General features: G+C 38.0%; 1 protein-coding gene across 1 annotated transcript in view; it reads left to right on the top strand.

Moving 5' to 3' along the window:
- Window positions 1-19,151, top strand: part of MAN1A1 (mannosidase alpha class 1A member 1) — a 139,356-nt gene that overhangs the window by 24,596 nt on the left and 95,609 nt on the right. The window contains exon 2 of the mRNA XM_084203257.1: window positions 11,692-11,788. Coding sequence (XP_084059383.1) covers window positions 11,692-11,788 — 97 coding nt within the window. The remainder of the gene's footprint in view (window positions 1-11,691; window positions 11,789-19,151) is intronic.

Genomic DNA, 19,151 nt, shown 5'->3' with positions numbered 1-19,151 from the left:
GATGCAGACTTAGCCCTTGATCCATTGCAGCAACTGTGTATCTGATTAATCCATGTACATATTCTGCAGTGAACAGGCTCTCTGACTTTGGACAGTGCAGTTTCACCGTGGTCACAGCAATGAGCTTTAGCAGTGGAGTACTTCAGCTTCTCTAACTGGATGCTGGAGAGAGGAGAGGGAGGGGAAAGGAAGAGCTGCCCTTTTGTCAAAGCTGATGGCCTGAGAATGGGTGAAGTATTTATTGGCAGTACCCAGCATTTTTGAAAACTCAAAGTTCCCTGCACTTCATGAATTCAGGGGCAGCATCAAGCTCTAGTAAGTTTCTCATTAACTGGGAAACTCTAGTAGCTTTTGTAGCTTGTTTGTGCTTTTACTTAGGGTTATTAGCCATTTAACATAAGTTGGTAATGGCCCCAAATCGAGAAATAGTGCATGGCTCGCTGTTTCATTTTTTTTTTCTTAAGGAAAAAAACTGCAATTAAAATAACATTTAAAAGTACTTCAATGAAGTACAAGGAAATAAAAGAAAATATGATTAAAGAAACATTGCTCTTAGAAAATACATCTGAAATTTTGCCTTTCAATGCCAGTCTGCCATTAATCTCACCACTAAACTTCTTACCATCAAGGATACTGTCTTGTCACTTCCAATTCCCTGGTAGGGAGGCAGGATTGTGGGTTGAATGTAGACTAATTTTGCAAGGGGGAGAAACTTCAAGAAGGTTGTTGTTGCCTTTTTTAGTTGTTGTTCCTATCTTAAAAGTCATGCTGGATAGACCTAGGTATAATGACAATTTCCATTTAACAAGATGGCCAAAACTTTGTTACTGGCTTTAGCAGCAGAATAAAACTTAGAATCATATAAGGGGAGATTGAAGTTCAAAATGTGTGAAAGTATCTTATTTCATTTTGGTGTATGTTAATCATGCTCTGAAACAGCAACTTGATTCACCTTGATGTTAATCACTTCCTGTGTCTGTGTTGTATTGCTGTGTTATATAACACTGCTTATTATTGTACTGCTTACTTTTTAATTTGCCTTGCCCCTGCTGAGATTGGGAACTTCACTAGGAGCAGGGCTCTGGAGTGCCAGGTACCTAAAAACAAGTGAGACATACAGTCCATGCCATTAATAATTCATAATCTAATTAGAAGCCAAACTTACGGAATCATTTCTTAAAGAATAGTAAGAAAAAGAGAACAAAAGCATGATTGTATCATGCAGGTGCAGGAGCTGAACTGTTCACACTGTTCAGCTTGGGAGTTCTTGGAAACTGTAGCAAGTCATAAGTAGACAAAGAAAAAAAAAATGACACTGAGTGGGATGAGTCTATGTATACCACTATTCTTCATAATAGTAGTATTTCCACAAATTGCTTTCTTTTTGCCTTCCCTTCCATGACATTATTCAAATTGTGCATGAACTTCAGAGGCTGCTACTAATTCTGCAATTTCTTTATACAACTCTTCAATGCTTTCCTGTTTTAAGTGAAAATATTTGAGCTTTCTTTCTGGTTATTGTCAGTAATGAACAATGACGTGAGTTCTTCCACAATACCTTATAATGTGATGTGTTTCTCTTTTAAAGGGTGTTTAATTAACACAAAACATCTTTGTGATCTGGTTCTTAAAAAAAATAGCTAACAGTGACTCTCCTTAGATAAAAAAATAGAACAATAGAGCATCACTGATTTATCCACCACAGATTTAAGAAAAAAATAAGTATCCAAACTGCTGAAATAATAGGTTGTCTGAAGAAACATCGTCTATCTCTTGTGCTAGAGATAAGGAAATACTTTTTCCCTGTAGCCCATCTGACTTTTTATATTAAGTGTTGAAGAAGACAGCCTTGGAGAAATGCAGTGGTTTTGAGTGACAGGCTGTAGGCTTCATTTTTTTTTTTTCAGAAATGCAGATCTTGGTAACAGTTGCTAAGTTGTAAGGTAGAGGCTGTATGGCTTGCTCTTTAGACTGCTCTTTTGTTGGAACTGGATGGCTTGGACAGTTCAAGATTGCAGTCTTGTTTATGTATACAGACATAAATGACAAGTGGCATAAGTTGAAAAATAATATTTTCGGTTATTAACATTAATAGTGTGTAATTTCATAATACTGTACCTCAGTACTATATTTGCTTTTCTTTTTCCACTTAGTCCTGTAGTTAGTGGGAATGTGTGGTTGGTTCACCCACTAGCAACTGAGAGTTGGAGGAAGGAGTCCAGCAATATTCTAATTGATGCTTTCAAAGCAGATATTTTCAGAAAAAACTACTCAGATCCCTACAGAACATACTCAAATCCTAGCTTAGCTGGGACAGAAAATAAAAAATAATAAGAAAAAGATTTTTCATATCCCTCCGTTTGATAAGGAAATAGCATTTTCCTGCATGTCTATTTTGTTTTCTAAACTTTTGCTGGAAGACAGCTGGAGTTGAGTGAATGAGTCTAAAACTGAGCTAAAACTGATGTACTCTGGCTGGCTCAAGGTAGGATGAATGCTGTTATTTGGGTAACTATATGGGCAAGATTTTGAACCACCATTTTTTCTATTTCCCTGAACTAGATGATTTCATTTGGCTGCAATTAAACAGACTTTTGGTTACAGTAAGTGCAAGGACAGTGCTCTTTGTGGGAAGGGCCATACATTTTTCTTGCCTTCTTAGTTTTTATTAGTCTGGGAAGAGGTCTCAGGATATTTCTGTGCTGCACTGGAAAGTTTGTTTTTCTTGTAGCTGTGCTGGTGAGATGGCCAGGTAAGAAGCAGGCTGTAGATATTGGCTAGTATAATATACTAACTGAATGATATTAATATAGAAAATATGCAGGTAAACTCTTCCTTCCCGAAGGTCTTCCTTCAGGTTTCTCTGCCTTATCACTCTTGTGTCTTCTACTAAAATGAGCAATTCAATAGTGAATGCACTGTAGCCCAGCTCTCTGAAACTAACAGTAAAATATTCTGGTATCTCCAGTTTTTCAGTAAATTCATAATTTTAGCAGTACATTACTGTTAACAAAGAGAGATATTTCAATTATATTCAGTTAACAAAGAGAGGTACGCCTGACAAATGAGTAAAACGTGACTTGTTATCATGGATTAGTTTCATATGTCATACAATCATTTTTCAAATGATTTTTTTTTTATGCAGACATCAAATCATAAGGGCGCTGTTCTTATTAGTTATTTCTTACATGAAATAGTCTTTTTCTTGGGTACTTGCCATTAAATAAAATGTGCAGTAATAGAATAAGTGTAGAAAATACTTTACCTGCAAATTTCCTGTTCTCTTTAGTTACCTTTTAATTAGAATTCTTGTTACAGAATTAATAGGATAATTGATTCCTTTTAAAATGAGTAACAGAATGAAGCACTGTGCAGAGTCTGTCCCTGGTTAATAAATGATGCCCAGAACGGCATATGATGAATATTAGTTGGATAGTTTAATACAGTCCTAAGGAGGCTTACAAGCTACTGTGAGGAATAGAAAATATAAGAATAGAAGTTTATCTGTAACTTAACACATGAGGGAATAATACTTAGCATTTCTGTAAGGCTTTCCATTTGAGGAGTTTGAAGTGCTTAGCAATACAAAAGATGAATTAATTCTCAGAATAGGCCTTGAGATTTTTATTTTTCTCTTACTTCCTTTTTTTTTTAATGCAAATGCTAGATTTTTTTTTAATTTGTCTTTGTGGGCAAGAAATGAATTATTTGTAAGATACTTAAATGCTGAGGAGTAGTAGGATTCTGTTTGCATATGCCTTTAATGCAGATCATTAAATACAGAGCCCTATAAAGTATTCCATGATATGATGTGCGTGTTTAATATTAAGGGGAAAATCCTGTAATCCAGTTTGGCTACCTTAGTTCCACCTTACTCGTGGTAGGAGGTGTGGGTATTTTCCTCCCTTTGTGTCTGGCAGTGCCCTACAGCTGGATGAACCTGTGGGTTGTTGGGAGTCCTTCATTCCTAGCACTGTGCACACGGGAGCTGTGAGCACCTGAATGTTCCCCAAACCCTTGTGTGCTGCGGGAATCCTTGTTACTGGCCCATAAACTAACACTGAAGTCTCCTTTGTGGCTTTTCTTGGCTGGGTGGAAGTCCCGTCAGGAAGCACTCACAGGAACTCCTCCTGCCTGCCAGGGCTTCAGAGCATGGTTATCATCCACCTGCTAAATTAGAAAGGGTGATGCTTCGGCAGTGACTATTCCACAAACATTGACACTGTGTGGTTTGCTTTTAAGTCAGGATGATGCCATTAGGAAATGAGGTTATAAACACCAAAAATCTGTCAAGCTCCTGATTTGCAATAATCTTCCTGCTGACAGATAAGAAGTGATTGTTTATATGAAGGTTCATAGTGACAGGATTTATTTTACATGTCTTGAAGGAAAAAAACAGATTTCTGTTGCCAGTAGAGAAAGGGAGTCTGTCATTTGTCTTTCTGTCAGATTCAAGAGAAAAAAAATTACCAGTATCAACTCAGATGAACCTTTATACATTTGAGATTACTTCTTCGGCTTGGTATCTGAAGTAAGAAATAGTAACAGAAAATAGTTTAAAATAAAATTCCACTATAATTGCTAATTTTTAGTTTGCAAATAAACTCGAGACAATACTATGTACAGAAAACAGTGATCTGGGTATAAACCAGTTTTTACTCATTTTCTAGTGAACCTAGTGTTGGTTAAAAAGTTAAGTTTTTGTTTTATGGAAAGTTGCTTATAGTGAATTGTCAGCAGTCCAGCATAACAGTAGACAAAGTAACTGAAAGAGCCTAAAGCAGACACGTATCACTGTTAGTCAGATCTGCATGTTTGCTTAGATAAGGTTATGAACTAATCAGTGAAGAAGTAACTGCAGTAGAACACCTTACATCTTTACCTAGATTTTCCACTATAGAGCAAGTCTGAACACACTGTGAATACTGATAAAAATTACTTTAAAAAAAAAAAAGTCAAGGTAGTTATTAGTGATCAAAACATTTCCAGATGGAAAAGACATTGGAATGTGTTAGGATTGCATGCAGAACTGCAAGAAAAGATTGAAATCAAAGGTTTAAGCACTACCAAAGCAATAACAGTGAATATTGACAAAGGTAACACAGATCATGCTCAGAAGCAATGGAAAATGTCAAATGAATTTGCAATATAGTTGTGCTTACTAATCCTAGAAAAAATGTTATGTATTGAGATAAAAAGAAAATTAACCTATTACTTCATGTTTTCTAGTTGCATATTATTCAAGAGAAGCTCAATTAACTCAGTTAATAACTTGTATTTCTTTAAAGTGCAATGTTACACTAAATATCATTGTGAAAATGGTGAAGCACAACTAAAGAAACAAAGGCTGTATATTTCTGAAAATTACTCGCTGTGGTAATCAGTAGATTCAATAAGAGCATATTAAACAAAGCTTTCATATATCCAGCACAGTTTTCTGAAAGTGATAGCGAATCAGCTGAAGGTGGATCATAGTTTTTCACAGAGAACTCCTAATTGGTGGCAATAATTTCAAAGGTAGTATTGCATTTGCTAATAATAAATTCTTATATTGGTTTTTTCTGCTGTCCTGCAATTTGGTTGGTTCTCAGTGGCTGTGAACAGGTTATGCAGAATAGTTTGCAGAATAGTTATCTTCTTGGTTAACAGTAATGGGAACAGGAAGTAAGAATATAAGGCTTTCCAAAACATGAGGTTTTGCGAATGTTGATGTAATATTTCATCGGAGCGAGAAACCGGAAGGTTGTGTTGTGGTCACAAACTTCCTGCGCTGACGAGACCCTGTGGTGGGTCGCAGGGCCAGCAGCCAAGCATCCACACAGCTGCTGGCCCAGGTGGGCTGCAGGAGGGAACAGGAAGAATGAAAGACAGAGAACTGGTGGGTCAAGATAAAGCCCATTTGTTAGGTGAAAGAAGGAGGGGACAGGGACAAAGGCTGCGAAGGCAATCACTCGTATCCTCCCACGGTCAGACTGTCACCCAGCTGCTGAACAGCCACCACCTTGGAAAACTTCGCTTTCTTCCTCTGCCCCAGTTTTTGTTGCTGAACATGATGTTAACATGGTAGGAAATAACCCCTTGATCAACGGGAGTCAGCCCTCCCAGCTGTCCCCCCTCTCAATGTTATAGCCACGTCCTCCATTCTCCCTCTCAGGGGGAGTGGGAAAGGGGCAGGAGCTGGAAGAAGAGAAAGCCTTGCTGTTTTACAAGTGCTGATCAGCAACAGCCAAAACACTGTTATGTTATCAGCATTATTTCAGGCACCAATTCAAAACACCATATGGGCTGCAGTGATGGATGCTAACTCCATCCCAGCCAGACTCAGAACAGTCCTCAGCCATGCAAGTTGATTTTTTCAGGAGGAAAGCTCAAGTGGAGTGCCTATTGAGGTTTCTCACTAATTTTAGGGACTTCCTTACCCTTGCTGATACTGTGGAAAAAGGATGTTTTAGTTCCAGCAGCAGGGAGAGAAGATGCAGGGAGAGTAGCCTGAGTGAACATGTAGTTCTGGTAAGGAGTTTAAAAGGTGAGAATAACTTAAATGTGTAGAAAGATCAGTGTAAACTGAGAAAGAAAAGATTATTTAAGCTAGGGATGGGAGTTAATAGAGACTATATAAACTGTTACATTTTCTTCAGAGGTTTGTTGCGGGGGAAGGTTTGATTTGAGAGGCAGTTGTTTGGTTGGTTTTTTTTCTCTTCATTTCTTGAACTTTCAGTTACCTTAGTCTTCTGCCTTCCTCCTCTGTCTTGGCAAGATTTAAATGGCTTTGTTGAAGGTCAGGGTGGTACTATTTCATGCAATTAATCCTCTTTCTCCCTTAATATCCCAGTTCTAAAAGGTGCTTTAATTCTGTTCCTGACATCCTCTTTTGCATCTCCCCCACTTATATGTAACTGCTAAAAATAAACCTTATTATTTCCACTCCACCTGGTACTGCAAGGGTTTCCATCTAAACACCACTCTTACTGTGCTGATTCAGCATCACTGTTGTTTATGTCAATGTTTGAATAGAACTGTATTTTGCAAATTTCAAGTGACTTATGTATCCTCTCCAGGTGTTGTGTTAGAGTGCTTTGAAAGATGACAGTGACTAAAATACCAGCAAATGGGAGTGCATTATCACCATCCTAGTTGGCCAATTTTATGGCTGCAGGAAAGGGTTTTATTTCTGCTTTCACAGAGAAAGAGCTGTCAGTCAGTTCTGGAGTTTGAGGTTCAATGAACCTTTCTGGGCTCCCCAGTTCAAGAAAGACAAGGAGTTACTGGAGAGTGTCGCGCAAAAGGCTACAAAGGTGATGAAGTACTGAAGCATCTCTGTTATGAGGAAAGGGTAAGGGCCTGTTGAACCTGAAGAAGAGACAGCTGAGATTGAATTTTATCAATGCACACAAATATCTTAAGGTCAGGATGGGGTCGGGCTTTTCATGGTGCCCAGCAACAAGAGAAGTGGCAATGGGCACAAACTGAAACACAGGAAGTGCCACTTAAATGTGAGGGAAAAACATCTCTGCTATGAGCACTGGAACAAGCTGCTGGTTGTGAATTCTCCTTCTCTAGAGAGAGTTTTTGCCTGGACAAAATCCTGTGCAACCTGCTGTGGGTGAACCTGCTTTAGCACAGAGACTGGGAGTAGTTGATCTCCAGATCATCTCTCCTTTCCTATCCCAACCATTCTGGGATTTTTTTTTTTAAACATGTAGTAAAACTGGAAGAACTGAGGGATGCTTCTATGCAAATATAACTCTGCCTATTAACATCCTGGAAGACTAATATTTAATTATTTAAAATAATTTTATTAGTTATACTGTAGAGGAGTTTAAGAGTATAAGGAATCATTTAGTCAGAAGCTGTTGGAGTCTCCCTCACTGGGAATTTCTCTTTTTAACATCATCAGTAATGTTGTGTTCATATACCAGTTCTCAGTAACTGTGACCTTCAGAAATTTCAAGTGATCAACAACACTTGTACAAGTAGTCAGAGATGTGATCAGAAGACTCTTTGTGAATTACAAAAAAAAAAAAAAAATTCAGGAGGTAATGATTTGGTGATATCCCAGGCAAACAAAAACTGGTGAAGACTGCAAAGATAGATGGATATCTCAAAAAAAACCTGTTAAAATTCATTTCTGAAGTACCAGTGCTAGGAGCTTTGCCTAAGCAAAATTACCTTGGTGAGCTGGGTCTATTAAAATTGCTCGTCAATATTTTAGAACCTTTTCATTCTTACATAGAAAATGAAGCTATTTACAGAGAGGAAGTTAATGTAGCGGGAAACTTAATATGGTTTTGTAATTTCCGCAGGAGGGAAAGAATGTGGAGTATTTCTGATGTACTGAATCCTAGAAATTGAGACTTCTTGATGGGTTAGATGCCCAAGGTCGCTTGTGTAGCAAGGCAGTGTGGATTGAGGTCGGGTTCTGTGTCTGCGGGCTCTTTGCCCAGTAACACAGTAACACTACGAACCAATAACTTTTTTGCAGAGCCATTCATTTTGTCTAGTTGGAATGACTTCTTTTGAAACACTAGAGGGCTCACTCACGGCTTTTGGAGCTGCCTTTTGCTTTCAATGTAGCTCCATAAATCTCCAAAAGTGTAAATAAGGATTTACTCTTAGGAGTAAATTTACTCAGTAGCTTTATCTAAATCTAGGCTTTCTGGAAGAGTTTTAAAGAACACTTTGATTAGCCGAAAGAGATGAATTTGATCTGCTCAGTAAATTCTGGTAGGGTTTTTTGTATTGGAACATTTCCTTAACTTTAGGCAAAGCAGTGCTTTTTGGTTTATTATTTGGTTTTTTGGGGGTTTTGTTGGGGTTTTTTCTTGTCTGCTTGGCTTGTGGAATCCACACGTTGTAATTTCCTAGGAAGCAATTAGATAAATGTACCTGAGTAGTTGGCAGAATGGGAGCACATTTTTGTCAAAAAACTCCAACAACCCATCTGATGTTCACTGGCATACAAAAATATTATAAGAAGGTGGTGTCTAATGTCTGGGTTATCTTCCTGCCTTACTAGCTAGGGGTTGATGAGCTATGGGGTAATCAGAGTGGTTTCTGCTACCAAATCATGCATGCATTTATGATACACTATCATTGAAGTGTCAATCCATGGAGAAAAACGAAAGGCAAGTGATTACATCCAGAACATCTTGTAGCATCACACACTTTGTGACTGTTGTGGCTGGGCTGAACCAGTCTGGAGCTGTTCCTGCCTTTCCCTCTTGGTAACTGATACCCGTGACAATCTGATTTGGGGAATCAGGCAAGACAAAATTGACTCTCAAAACAAGAATATCACTTGCAAAAAGTTTCTGTTTCCTGAACTGACTTGGTTTGGGAATAGATGACCACTGCATTTCTTATGCATGAGAAGGAGCAGAGATGTGCTACGAGAAAAAGGAGGGAAAAAGGGAAGGTCCATGCCAGGAATGGCTTGAGCAATTATAATGTTGTTATAATACTACATCTTTAGGCCCTTTGATTCAGGCCACTTAATTACAAGTTAATTTTATTTAAAAAAAAACCAACAAAAAAACCCAAAAAAAACCAAAAAAAAAAAAAAAAAAAAAAAAAAAACAAAAAACAAAAAAACCCCCACAACATTTTGTTTGGTGTGCCCTGATTAAGATTAAGCAAATGAAAAGATTCTGATGTGATTGCATGAGAAAATAAGCTTTGACAAAGCTTAGGATTTAGCCTCCCGAAATCTCTTGAGAATTTGTGTGTTGATATCTAAAGCTGAGCTTGCAGGTCTGGGATATGATGGCAGGGCAGAATAAGTCTTTCTTGTATAACAGGCAAAATTACCAGAAAAATTCAATTGGTAAATTAGAGAATATGCTGTGGACAAATTATTGGTTTCATACAGTCTTGATCCTTGTAGCCAGGGATTGGGCCCATAGTCATAAAGCCTGCCAGCTGGCTGCCTATTACCAGTTCTGCTTTGAGACAAAAAGCCCCATCCTGGGAGAGCTCCTAAGCCATTCTGCAGTGAAGTCAAGCAATGGACACAGCTCCTGCCATCCAGCATATCGCTGCCATCCGTGGCCTGAGACCATTTCCACAGGGCCTGACTTGCTGCCTTTCAGCTGAGATCTGACACCAGGCTAATCTTTTGCTTGAAAATGCTCACATATTAACTGCCATTGCCAATTTTTGTATTTGTAAAGCCGGACCTGTAGTGTAGATTAACATTGTGGATTTTCCTGCAGGATAGATGTGTGCATTTTTTCTCCCATTAATAGTGGAGAAATGTTTATTCTCACAAGTGTAGCAATATTCTAGAAAATCTGTTGTCATTTGTTGTAGTATGGCTTAATGCAGATTTTTAATTGACTTCATTTCTTTGAGGTTTGAGCAAAGGAAAGAGGAAAGGAGAAAGTGCAGGATTACTATTATCAGCACGTCCCAAGGCTGCTGCTTTTAAATTTAGGATTATAACTGTTATTTAACAAAATTATCCTTGACATACAAGGCCTCAAGAAGAGATCTGAAAGCAAGGACAGAGCAGTGTTGTCATCTGACAGCCTGAAGCAGTATCTCTGAAAAGGTCTGAAATTGTCACTTTTTGTCTAGAAGATGACCTCTGGCATTCCCAGCACTACTCTGCTTTGTGGAAGAGGGGAGGAAGAACAGCAAGGTGGCAAAATCTTTCTTTCTGTTGCATAAAGTAATGCTGCTTGTGGTGACCTTTAAAGAAGACTATTCCTGAGCAGGTGTTAAAACTGGTGGTTGCCAAGGGAAGGTGTTGGACCTGCTGGAGTGGCAGTGGTTTGTCACCAGGCCTGCAGAGCTGTGTGCATTCTTCTCACCACATGTTTGGGGAGGGGCACATGGGCTCCTGGACATGCACCTGGAGCACTCTGAAAAGGGACAGATCACACCACATATGTCTGGTGATGGTGGTGGAGACTGTGAGCTATTCCTGAGTCAACCCTGGCTTCTGGTTTGGTGCCCCCTGATCTTACTGCAGCACTGCTGTGCTGGGCTCTGCAAGGCTGCTGCCCAAAGCACTATTTATCTGTGGTGCACCTCTTCTCGTGCAAAATGGGATTTGGTGGTGGTATGTTCAGTTGTAAAAGTTTTCATCTCTTTGTGCAAAATGACGTGTGAAAGTAGCTACAGATGTATTTATAGTCATAAAAGATTGTGTTGTAAAAACCTTAAAACATTTTCTAGGTGTTTTGCCTGCCCACTTTACCATTCTTCTATTGGTACTAGCTGTGCTGAGTTTGAACCAGCTAATTTTATGCAAGCAGGTCTCTGCCAGAATCTGAAAACTACTGTAAGCTTTGTGTTCACCTTAAAGAATCTAAAGGTTCTAAGGGGAAAACCTTCTTTAAAAATGTTACTTCCCTCAGTTTCTGAGATGTATGCTTAAGGGAAATAAAATCTCAATTGAATTGGTATATGACACAATGAATTCCCTTCCTAAAAATTAATTATTTTTGAGTGTGTTTTGACCATAAGCTAGCCGGTAACAAAAGTGGAGAGGACAGATGTAATTCTGTCCCACTGCCACCTGGAAAACAGTGCCACTGTTATTCTTTATTGAGTATTTCATAGATCTAAGGCAGGAATTTGGTTAAGAATTGAATTAAATGTTTTTAATATTGAGAATATTCTCAAGTTGGTGTTTGCTGTGGCTTCTTGCTAAATCAACATTATAATCCTGCTTTCGTTTCCCTACAGATGATGAAGCATGCCTGGGATAATTATAAGCGTTACGCATGGGGATTAAATGAACTGAAACCCATATCTAAGCAAGGACATTCGAGCAATTTGTTTGGTGAGTACAGTGTATTTTTGTGCTTAGTGACGTCAGCATAGAACAGTAAATCAGCTGAAAAGCTTATAAGTGATAAACATGTTTTCTTGCTGCTCCCTGTCATGCAGCATGATGTTTCTTGCTTCTGTTATGTGTAAAAAGTAACAGTAAATGTAGGTGCTTTCTGTGACTTTTATAGATTAGTGTCTGAATGAAAATAAATGGAGCATGGCATTCCTGCATGATAAAAATATAGTTTTGCTGCAATAAATACTGTCCTGTCTTAAACATTTACTATGGGAATCATTGATGCCACATTCAATAAGCAGGGAACTAAGGGGGAGGGGGCGGAGAAGAGGAGAAATCCTATACAAGGAACAAACAATACTCTCTACACTCATCAAGGTATCTAAGGCTGTGTGCAGTTCTTAGGAATTTATTTCCAATTCTTATAAAAATTTGTTAATTTGCACCAGACTCCCTTATCAGGCTTTCTTTTTCATTGATACAAATGTGGCTAGCACCTCTAAATATTGTACAGGAGATGTTAAATAAAGCACAAGTTGTTATCAGTGTAGAACAAATAAGGGACTGAAAAGTTCTAGCAGGAGAGGCACACTGTAGAAATCCAGTGTAATGAGGCAAGACTTCCTCTGTGTCCAAGTGGGACTTGTGGCTGAAGAGAAACAGCACTCTGAGGAAGCATAAATACAGTCCTATGAACTGTCATGTTCAGTTTTGCAGAAAAATGAAGAATTAAACTGTTTGACACTAGTTTTTCTATTCAAATAGCTTGTTTTCCAAACAGAAAACTGAAAAAATGACTAATTTCTATAGCTGAGACAAAAATCAATACATTATTTTGATTTTAACAGGAACTTACTTTGTTGAATGTTTGCAAAAGATAGCTTGAAGTGGAAACATTGCCTAAAACAGCCTAAATAGAGCACTTATCAAATCCCCAACTATATTTGGAGGTTGCTTAGAGACAGCAGTTGTGATTACAGAAATAAGTTGGAAAATACAACATCTACTTTGATCTTGCTGCACTGCTTGGCTACACCAAGGTAATATCAAAAATGTTAATAAGTAATTATTATCTAGTTAGTTATTGGACTTCTTTTTGAGTTCTTGAAACCAAAGTAGTTTGAGTTGACTTCAAGGCTGAGTCATCATGTTTCTGTTTCCTTCTCCTCTCTAAAAATGAAAACTATTTATTGTTTTCAGGAGAATGATAGTTGTGTGATTTAATATGTTTGAGGAACTATTTAATGGAATTCTGTTTTTTGCAGTGCAACAAAATGTCGTAAGATTTCTTGAAAATTAAAACGCTTAATGTAGTTTCCTTTGAAATCAGAAGTGGTATAAACATTTCTAAGGTTTGAGTTAATGATAACATTGCATGGATTTGCAGCAGAAGCTGTAGATGTATTGACTTGTGAAATTCTTAAGCAGTAGTTCTGTGGATGTTGCATGAGTTAAAGTCACTTCAGGTGCAATTCTCTGTGAAACAGGACAAGTGTTGAATTGAAAAATAAAACTGTATTTAAAGGAGTAAAAGGCAGAGTCAGTCTAAATGCAGATCAGTTTCTCATCATGGTCATCTGGTATATTATCTTATTGCTGAGGAGTTTTCCTTAGAAACCCCCTCAATCTTATTGATCTTGGTGCAAATCAAAATAAACATTAGGTCCCTTTCTGCTGAATTGCTTTACAGAATACCAAAGAGCAGCATATCTTCCAGCAGGTCTGCCTCACCCTTGCCCAAATCCATAATTACCTTTTGTTCTTTACAAACAAAACCTTGTTTCTGTAAGTGTCCTCATATTTATTAGATCTGATCTGTACCTGCATGTTTGAATTCAACAAATGCCACCTTTTTCTTCAAACAATAAAAGGGTGATCTGTTGTGTGTTGGGTTTCTTTCCTTCAAGAAAGAAGATGTTTCCTTATCTTCCTTGTTTCTTTAAAAAAAAAAATTAAAAATTGCAAATGGTTGACTTATTTAAGGTAATTCTGAGTTGTATTAGTGGAGAATAGGTTACCTTCAGCTCTGTGTCCTCTGAATTTCCTCCCAGCCTTCAGAAATCAAGACCTTCAGTTCACTGTCATCCATCATAACTATCTCCAGTTTGCCAAGACTGTCTTTTCTTCTTGCTGCCAGGTCTCAGTTGTTTTAAAAATGCAAGTTTTGTATCATCTTGTATCAGTAAAACACAGTGCATTTCATTTGGCACTGTTTGATGCCTAATGAAACACTTCTCCTCCTTTGGATTAATTGCTGCATTTACATTGCTTTGCGTATACTGGGAGTGGCTGTTATGGGATAAAGACTTTTATGTCTCACTGTGAGGAACAGAAGAGTCCAGCACTGTGTGGTGCTTTATGTTGTAAAACTTACAGTACAGCTCTCCAGACACAGAAGGGGAGAGTTGTTTTCAAATGATACTGCTTCTAAGGTTTTTTTGGAAGTATAAATGCCTGGCTCCTTTCAATCTCCATTTTGCAGGTAGATTATAGTGACTGCTGTGTCTTGAAGGCAAGTCAAAACTGTCATGCTGTGTTTCTCAGAAGGACAAAAATAAGATGGCTTTTGAGAGGTGTAATTACACATGGATGTGGCTTAGGAAATAACACCATGAAATACAGACACTGTACCAGGGCTAGGAGAAGAGGAAAATGGCCATTGGGGTGTTGATAGGAGAAAGGGTAGGGACAACTGGTGGTTCTAATTTTGGGGGAAGGAAAAGAACCCTGCTTTAGCACCTGCTACAAATTTCTAGTAGTAGAGCTATTCTGTAGCTGAAGACTTCTTGCTGAACTTGGAAATGACTTTTTTTGTCCTAAACTCAGGCCACAAAAACAAATTGTGAAATCAAGGGACTGCCTTGGTCTTGCTGGTATTCTGCAGGCAGTGTGTGTGTAAGGGTGTATGTAATAAGCTGAGAAAGTCTTTAGACTGGCAGACTGTAGGTATGTTCATGTTATGAGCAGAAAGTGCTTTCTCTCATATGTGCACACTACTTTTAGAGAAACACTGAAGGATTTCTCCTTGAAGCCAGTGCCACATACGTGCCTCTGACCATTGGCAATGTCTTTTCAGCACATCTGTGCAATGTTTTTATTTCCTTTGTACTTGCCATGTTAGGTTTTACCATGTTGTAGCAACTATTTGAAAAGACAGAAACATTCTTATTGGCTTCATTACAGGAAGTATACAACTGTTTCTAGATTAATCAGATAATTGGAATACTCAGCATCTGTTTGCACCATATCTGTCCATTTGCATACAGGGCATATTTCTTGGTATGACTTCTTCCATGAGTACTGATTCTTCTCTGCCTATTCCTAATGGCATGTAGGCCATGAGAAAGTGCTGTTACTTTTTAATTCTTTAACCTTTATGTTTCAGGTTTCCGTTAACAAGGTTAGCTAAAGCAGAGATTTATTAATCTACCTTCCTATTGTGGAAGTGGCAAAATCACAATTTTGCATTTTTTCATAGCACTCTACCACCAGCCTCTCAAACTAGGAGCTATTCCTCTCCAAGCCTTTTGAACTAATTTTAAAACTAATGAGTGTTGCTCCACTAGCAGAGAACTCTTTCTAGAAGTGTTTTCTGCACTTAAATGACTGTAACTAAAGGGCTTTTTTAATTATCTGAAGCTGTGTTTCATGTGCAGTATTGCCAGTTTGATATTGTAACTTGTAGGCATGGTATAATTAATCTCTGCAAGTGAAAAAGGGATCTTTTCTGGAGGCAAAAAGGGAGGCATTTAATAAATACTCACAATCTGCAAACCCCAAAGTACTATAATTTAGTAAGATCCTGCTCCTCCCACTTTGAACTGTTTTTTTGTCATTTCTTTATGGAGTGTTGAGGTGTATGAATATTTTTAAAGCCTACCAAAATTTATATCTAAAACTGTCTTGGCAGTGTATAGCAATGTGTCTTTTCAAACTCTAAGTTTATTAATATGGCCTAGGCAATTAATTGTGCATGTGTTTAAACAATATATTAATTTAAATGGAAAGAACTCAAAATCTTCCCCCCACCCCAGTCTTGTTTGTCTTCACGCTTCCTGCTGTATTCCTTGAAATTTTGTGTTTTGGTATGTGGTGGAAGTAAGCCTGACATCTGTCTCAACTAAATTAACTTGTGTAAAGAATAACATTAGCAGATATGTGGATGAATTACTCAACACAGCATTTTTGAGAGGAGGTCATGTTGCACAACAAAGACAAGTGTATTGCCGTTTCAGATTTCTAAAAATCATTTTTCAGGCTTATTACTGGCCTCTCACAGGAATCTGTTACTGCTGAGGCCACACTCTCAAATTACTCATCCCAATGCTGAAAAATCGAATGACCAGAGTGAAATTTGGCAGCGCAAATAAGTTATTTGGGGCAGCTTTGACAATGGCAAACTGCAAACAGTTCCACAAACCCAGAAGGATTTCCCAACAGGCGATAATTGCACTCAGAAATAGAAAACGTTCCTAATTTAAACTGGCTCTTAGTGAAACGGGAGATAAAGTAGTAAAGCCTGACAGCTTTCCAGAACAATATGTGGGGGTCCATAAAAAGTAGCATAGATGAGATGAACAGGGATTTATTGTTCCTTGTGGAGAGTGATATCCTTTGTAAGGAAGGGGTGGAAATAGCAAATTACTAGGCAGCAGGTTCAAACAAAAGGAGGTGGTTCATAACAAAACACGTAGCTGAGCTGCACGAGGCCAGAAGCGTGGTGGGTGCCAAAGGCTTCTGCAGGAAGCAGAGAGATAAGCAATGAAGGAAAAAAATATTTAAACTTTTATCAAATTCAAATACATTCAAGCTGACTCTAAAATGCACAGATGTATAAAATACTGGAGATTTGGAAGAGCATTCTAGAAATATCACTATATTGTTTCATGTTGCACATACAAAAAACTAACTACAATTTGTTAAAAATTGAATTAATTTTTCTTTCCCCACTCTTACCAGGTGTGAATAGTCACTGAAATTAAAAGTGTTAATATTGCTGAGGGTTTGCCAGTACTTGAGTCAAGAGTTTCATGTTTTGGCATAGCATACTTTAATAATTAATCACTCTTGACACTTTAAATTGCTAATGATATTGCATAGGAACCTTTTCAGTGAACTTTAAATAAAGGAAAACACTGTTCTAAGATATGAGTCAGCTTTTGAAGCAATGCTCCATGAAACCTACAGCACAAATCAAAATGTTACTTTAGTCGAACCTGTATGTATTCTCAAATGCCAAGCTTGGTGGGCAGGGGATGGGAGGAAATTTTAAACTATTAAGTGCACCAACATTCATTGATTCTGCAGTATTCTGTTTCGGATTCTTCGGGCCATATCTAAAAGCCTGGGCTTGAAAAGTGAGAACTTATTTTGGCACACGTTCCAAAGGGTTTGGCCATAAGCCAGCTGTGGTTCTTAAACCATATGGCCATATAAGCTCAGTCACAGAGCTGTGCTAATAAGGTTGTCATTCACATCCAGAGCAGTTCTCCCTGCAGTGGCATCCTGGAAACTCATACAAAGTTACTCATCCTCTGATCACTCTTCTTATTCTGCTCTTGCTGCCCAGTCCCAAGACACTGCTGCATTCTCAAATGTAATCTCTTCTTTTATTCACATGCACATACACTGGCACTATTGGATATTTTAAAGCATGCAGTTTAAATGGGCTGACTGTGCATTACCCAGAGGAGATATAGGCTACCTGTGCTTTTAATAAGCTGTTGTGGTTAATAGTCCACAAATCTTGTTAGCAATATGCTCTTTCTTGTTTTCTTCCACATCATTGGTTAAGATTTTAAGTGTTAGACTGGAAAGGAAGTTCTGTTGATGTTTCTCAATAGTCTACTGAAAATTTCATGTTGACTGATTTCTTTTGCATTCTTTTCAGTTAATAGTAGGCTATTTTATGTGCTCTCCTTGGTGTAAATGATGCTGTCAGTAAAGAGGAGTGGTAAAAGTGAAGGGTTAGCAACAGAAGTAAAATGGAGCATATGTGTCTACATGGTCTGGAGGTTTTGGTAGAGACTAGTAATTCTTCATTTTGATAGGCTTGAACATCTGGTTATCCCTTTTGTCATCAAAATTACTCCCTTAGAGCTTATGTTTTATGAGTTTCAAGTTCATTTTCTCTACTTTGAGAGTGTATGTGTGTGTATATATATATATATAGATGTAGTTATCAGCAATATATATCTGTATTTACCTGAGGTCTATGAATTTTATCCAAGTATTTTTTGTGATATCTTCATACCTTCCTCCTGCCTAGGGCAACTCTGAAACTCTACCATGGTGACTTCAGCTTGGCTTGTGCTCTGTAACACAGTGCTCACTGTTAGTCAAATTTCTAGCAGTACTGTAGGTGTATAGGAAAACAGGCCTCTTGTCCAAATATTCTGTGTCATGAGTGTGTACTGTAATTGCCTAGCAATAATCTTTGCTTCTTGTAGACCATGACTGCTGTGTAATTCCTTGGGAATGTTGTGTAGGAACAAACAACAGCGATAACCATATTTAATAACTGATGTGCTGTGCTTTGAGAAGCATAGCTTATATAGGCTTGTGAAATGTTTGGTCTTATCCCATAATAAGGAATGTTCATTAAATTTCTTTGCACTCCTTCCCCCAGCCTCACCACTGGTTTGTCTGACTGGTTATTAATGAACTGTTCAGCATCACGATTTCCATACTACTCTCAAGTTTAAGTTATTCTGTTGGCTGACTTAGTGTAAACTGCAGTTGTTCACAAGTCGTAATTCTGGCCTCTAAACTGACTCTTTCTCTGTTCTGTTGTCTTTTATCAAGAACTCAGAAGCACAGCTGTTTGAGACACTTGACTAAGCGTCACATTATTTGTTTTATTCAATTTTCTGGAGCCTTCAGAATAATAGCAGAAATAATTTCAATTAAAGTAAGATCTACTTGAGATTCTAGCATTTTTTTTTAATGTGTGCTCTAAGCAGGCCACATATGCCAGATTCAGGGGGAAAAAAATCATAATAAGTAGGTGACTCCAAGGGTGATTTCTCAATAAGTTTTCTCCTTATTTTCTCCTCTTTTTCTTCTGACTTAGTAGTGGGTTGCAGCTCAAGTACTAATCCTTAAAATTGAAAGCTTAACTGTTTAGTGGTGGTGTTAGTTGTATTACAAGAGGATTATCACAAAGAATGTCTTTGCATGGTGAGCCTATCGCAATCCACTGAAGCAAATCAGGTTATAGATGACTTTTTGTAAGTAGAGCTCAGTTGTAAAGGTTCACTAGGAACTGCTTTTGTTGTATGGAGTTACCAGACATCTCCAGAGCTTTTGCAGTAGTGATCTTGAGCAGATGTCCTCCAGCAGTTTTCCACTCTCACTT

Source organism: Fringilla coelebs, assembly GCF_963513975.1.
Source record: "Fringilla coelebs genome assembly, chromosome: 3".
Classification (NCBI taxonomy): Eukaryota; Metazoa; Chordata; class Aves; order Passeriformes; family Fringillidae; genus Fringilla; species Fringilla coelebs.
Note: the sequence above shows the minus strand (reverse complement) of the source record. Positions and strands in the feature narration are given on the sequence as shown.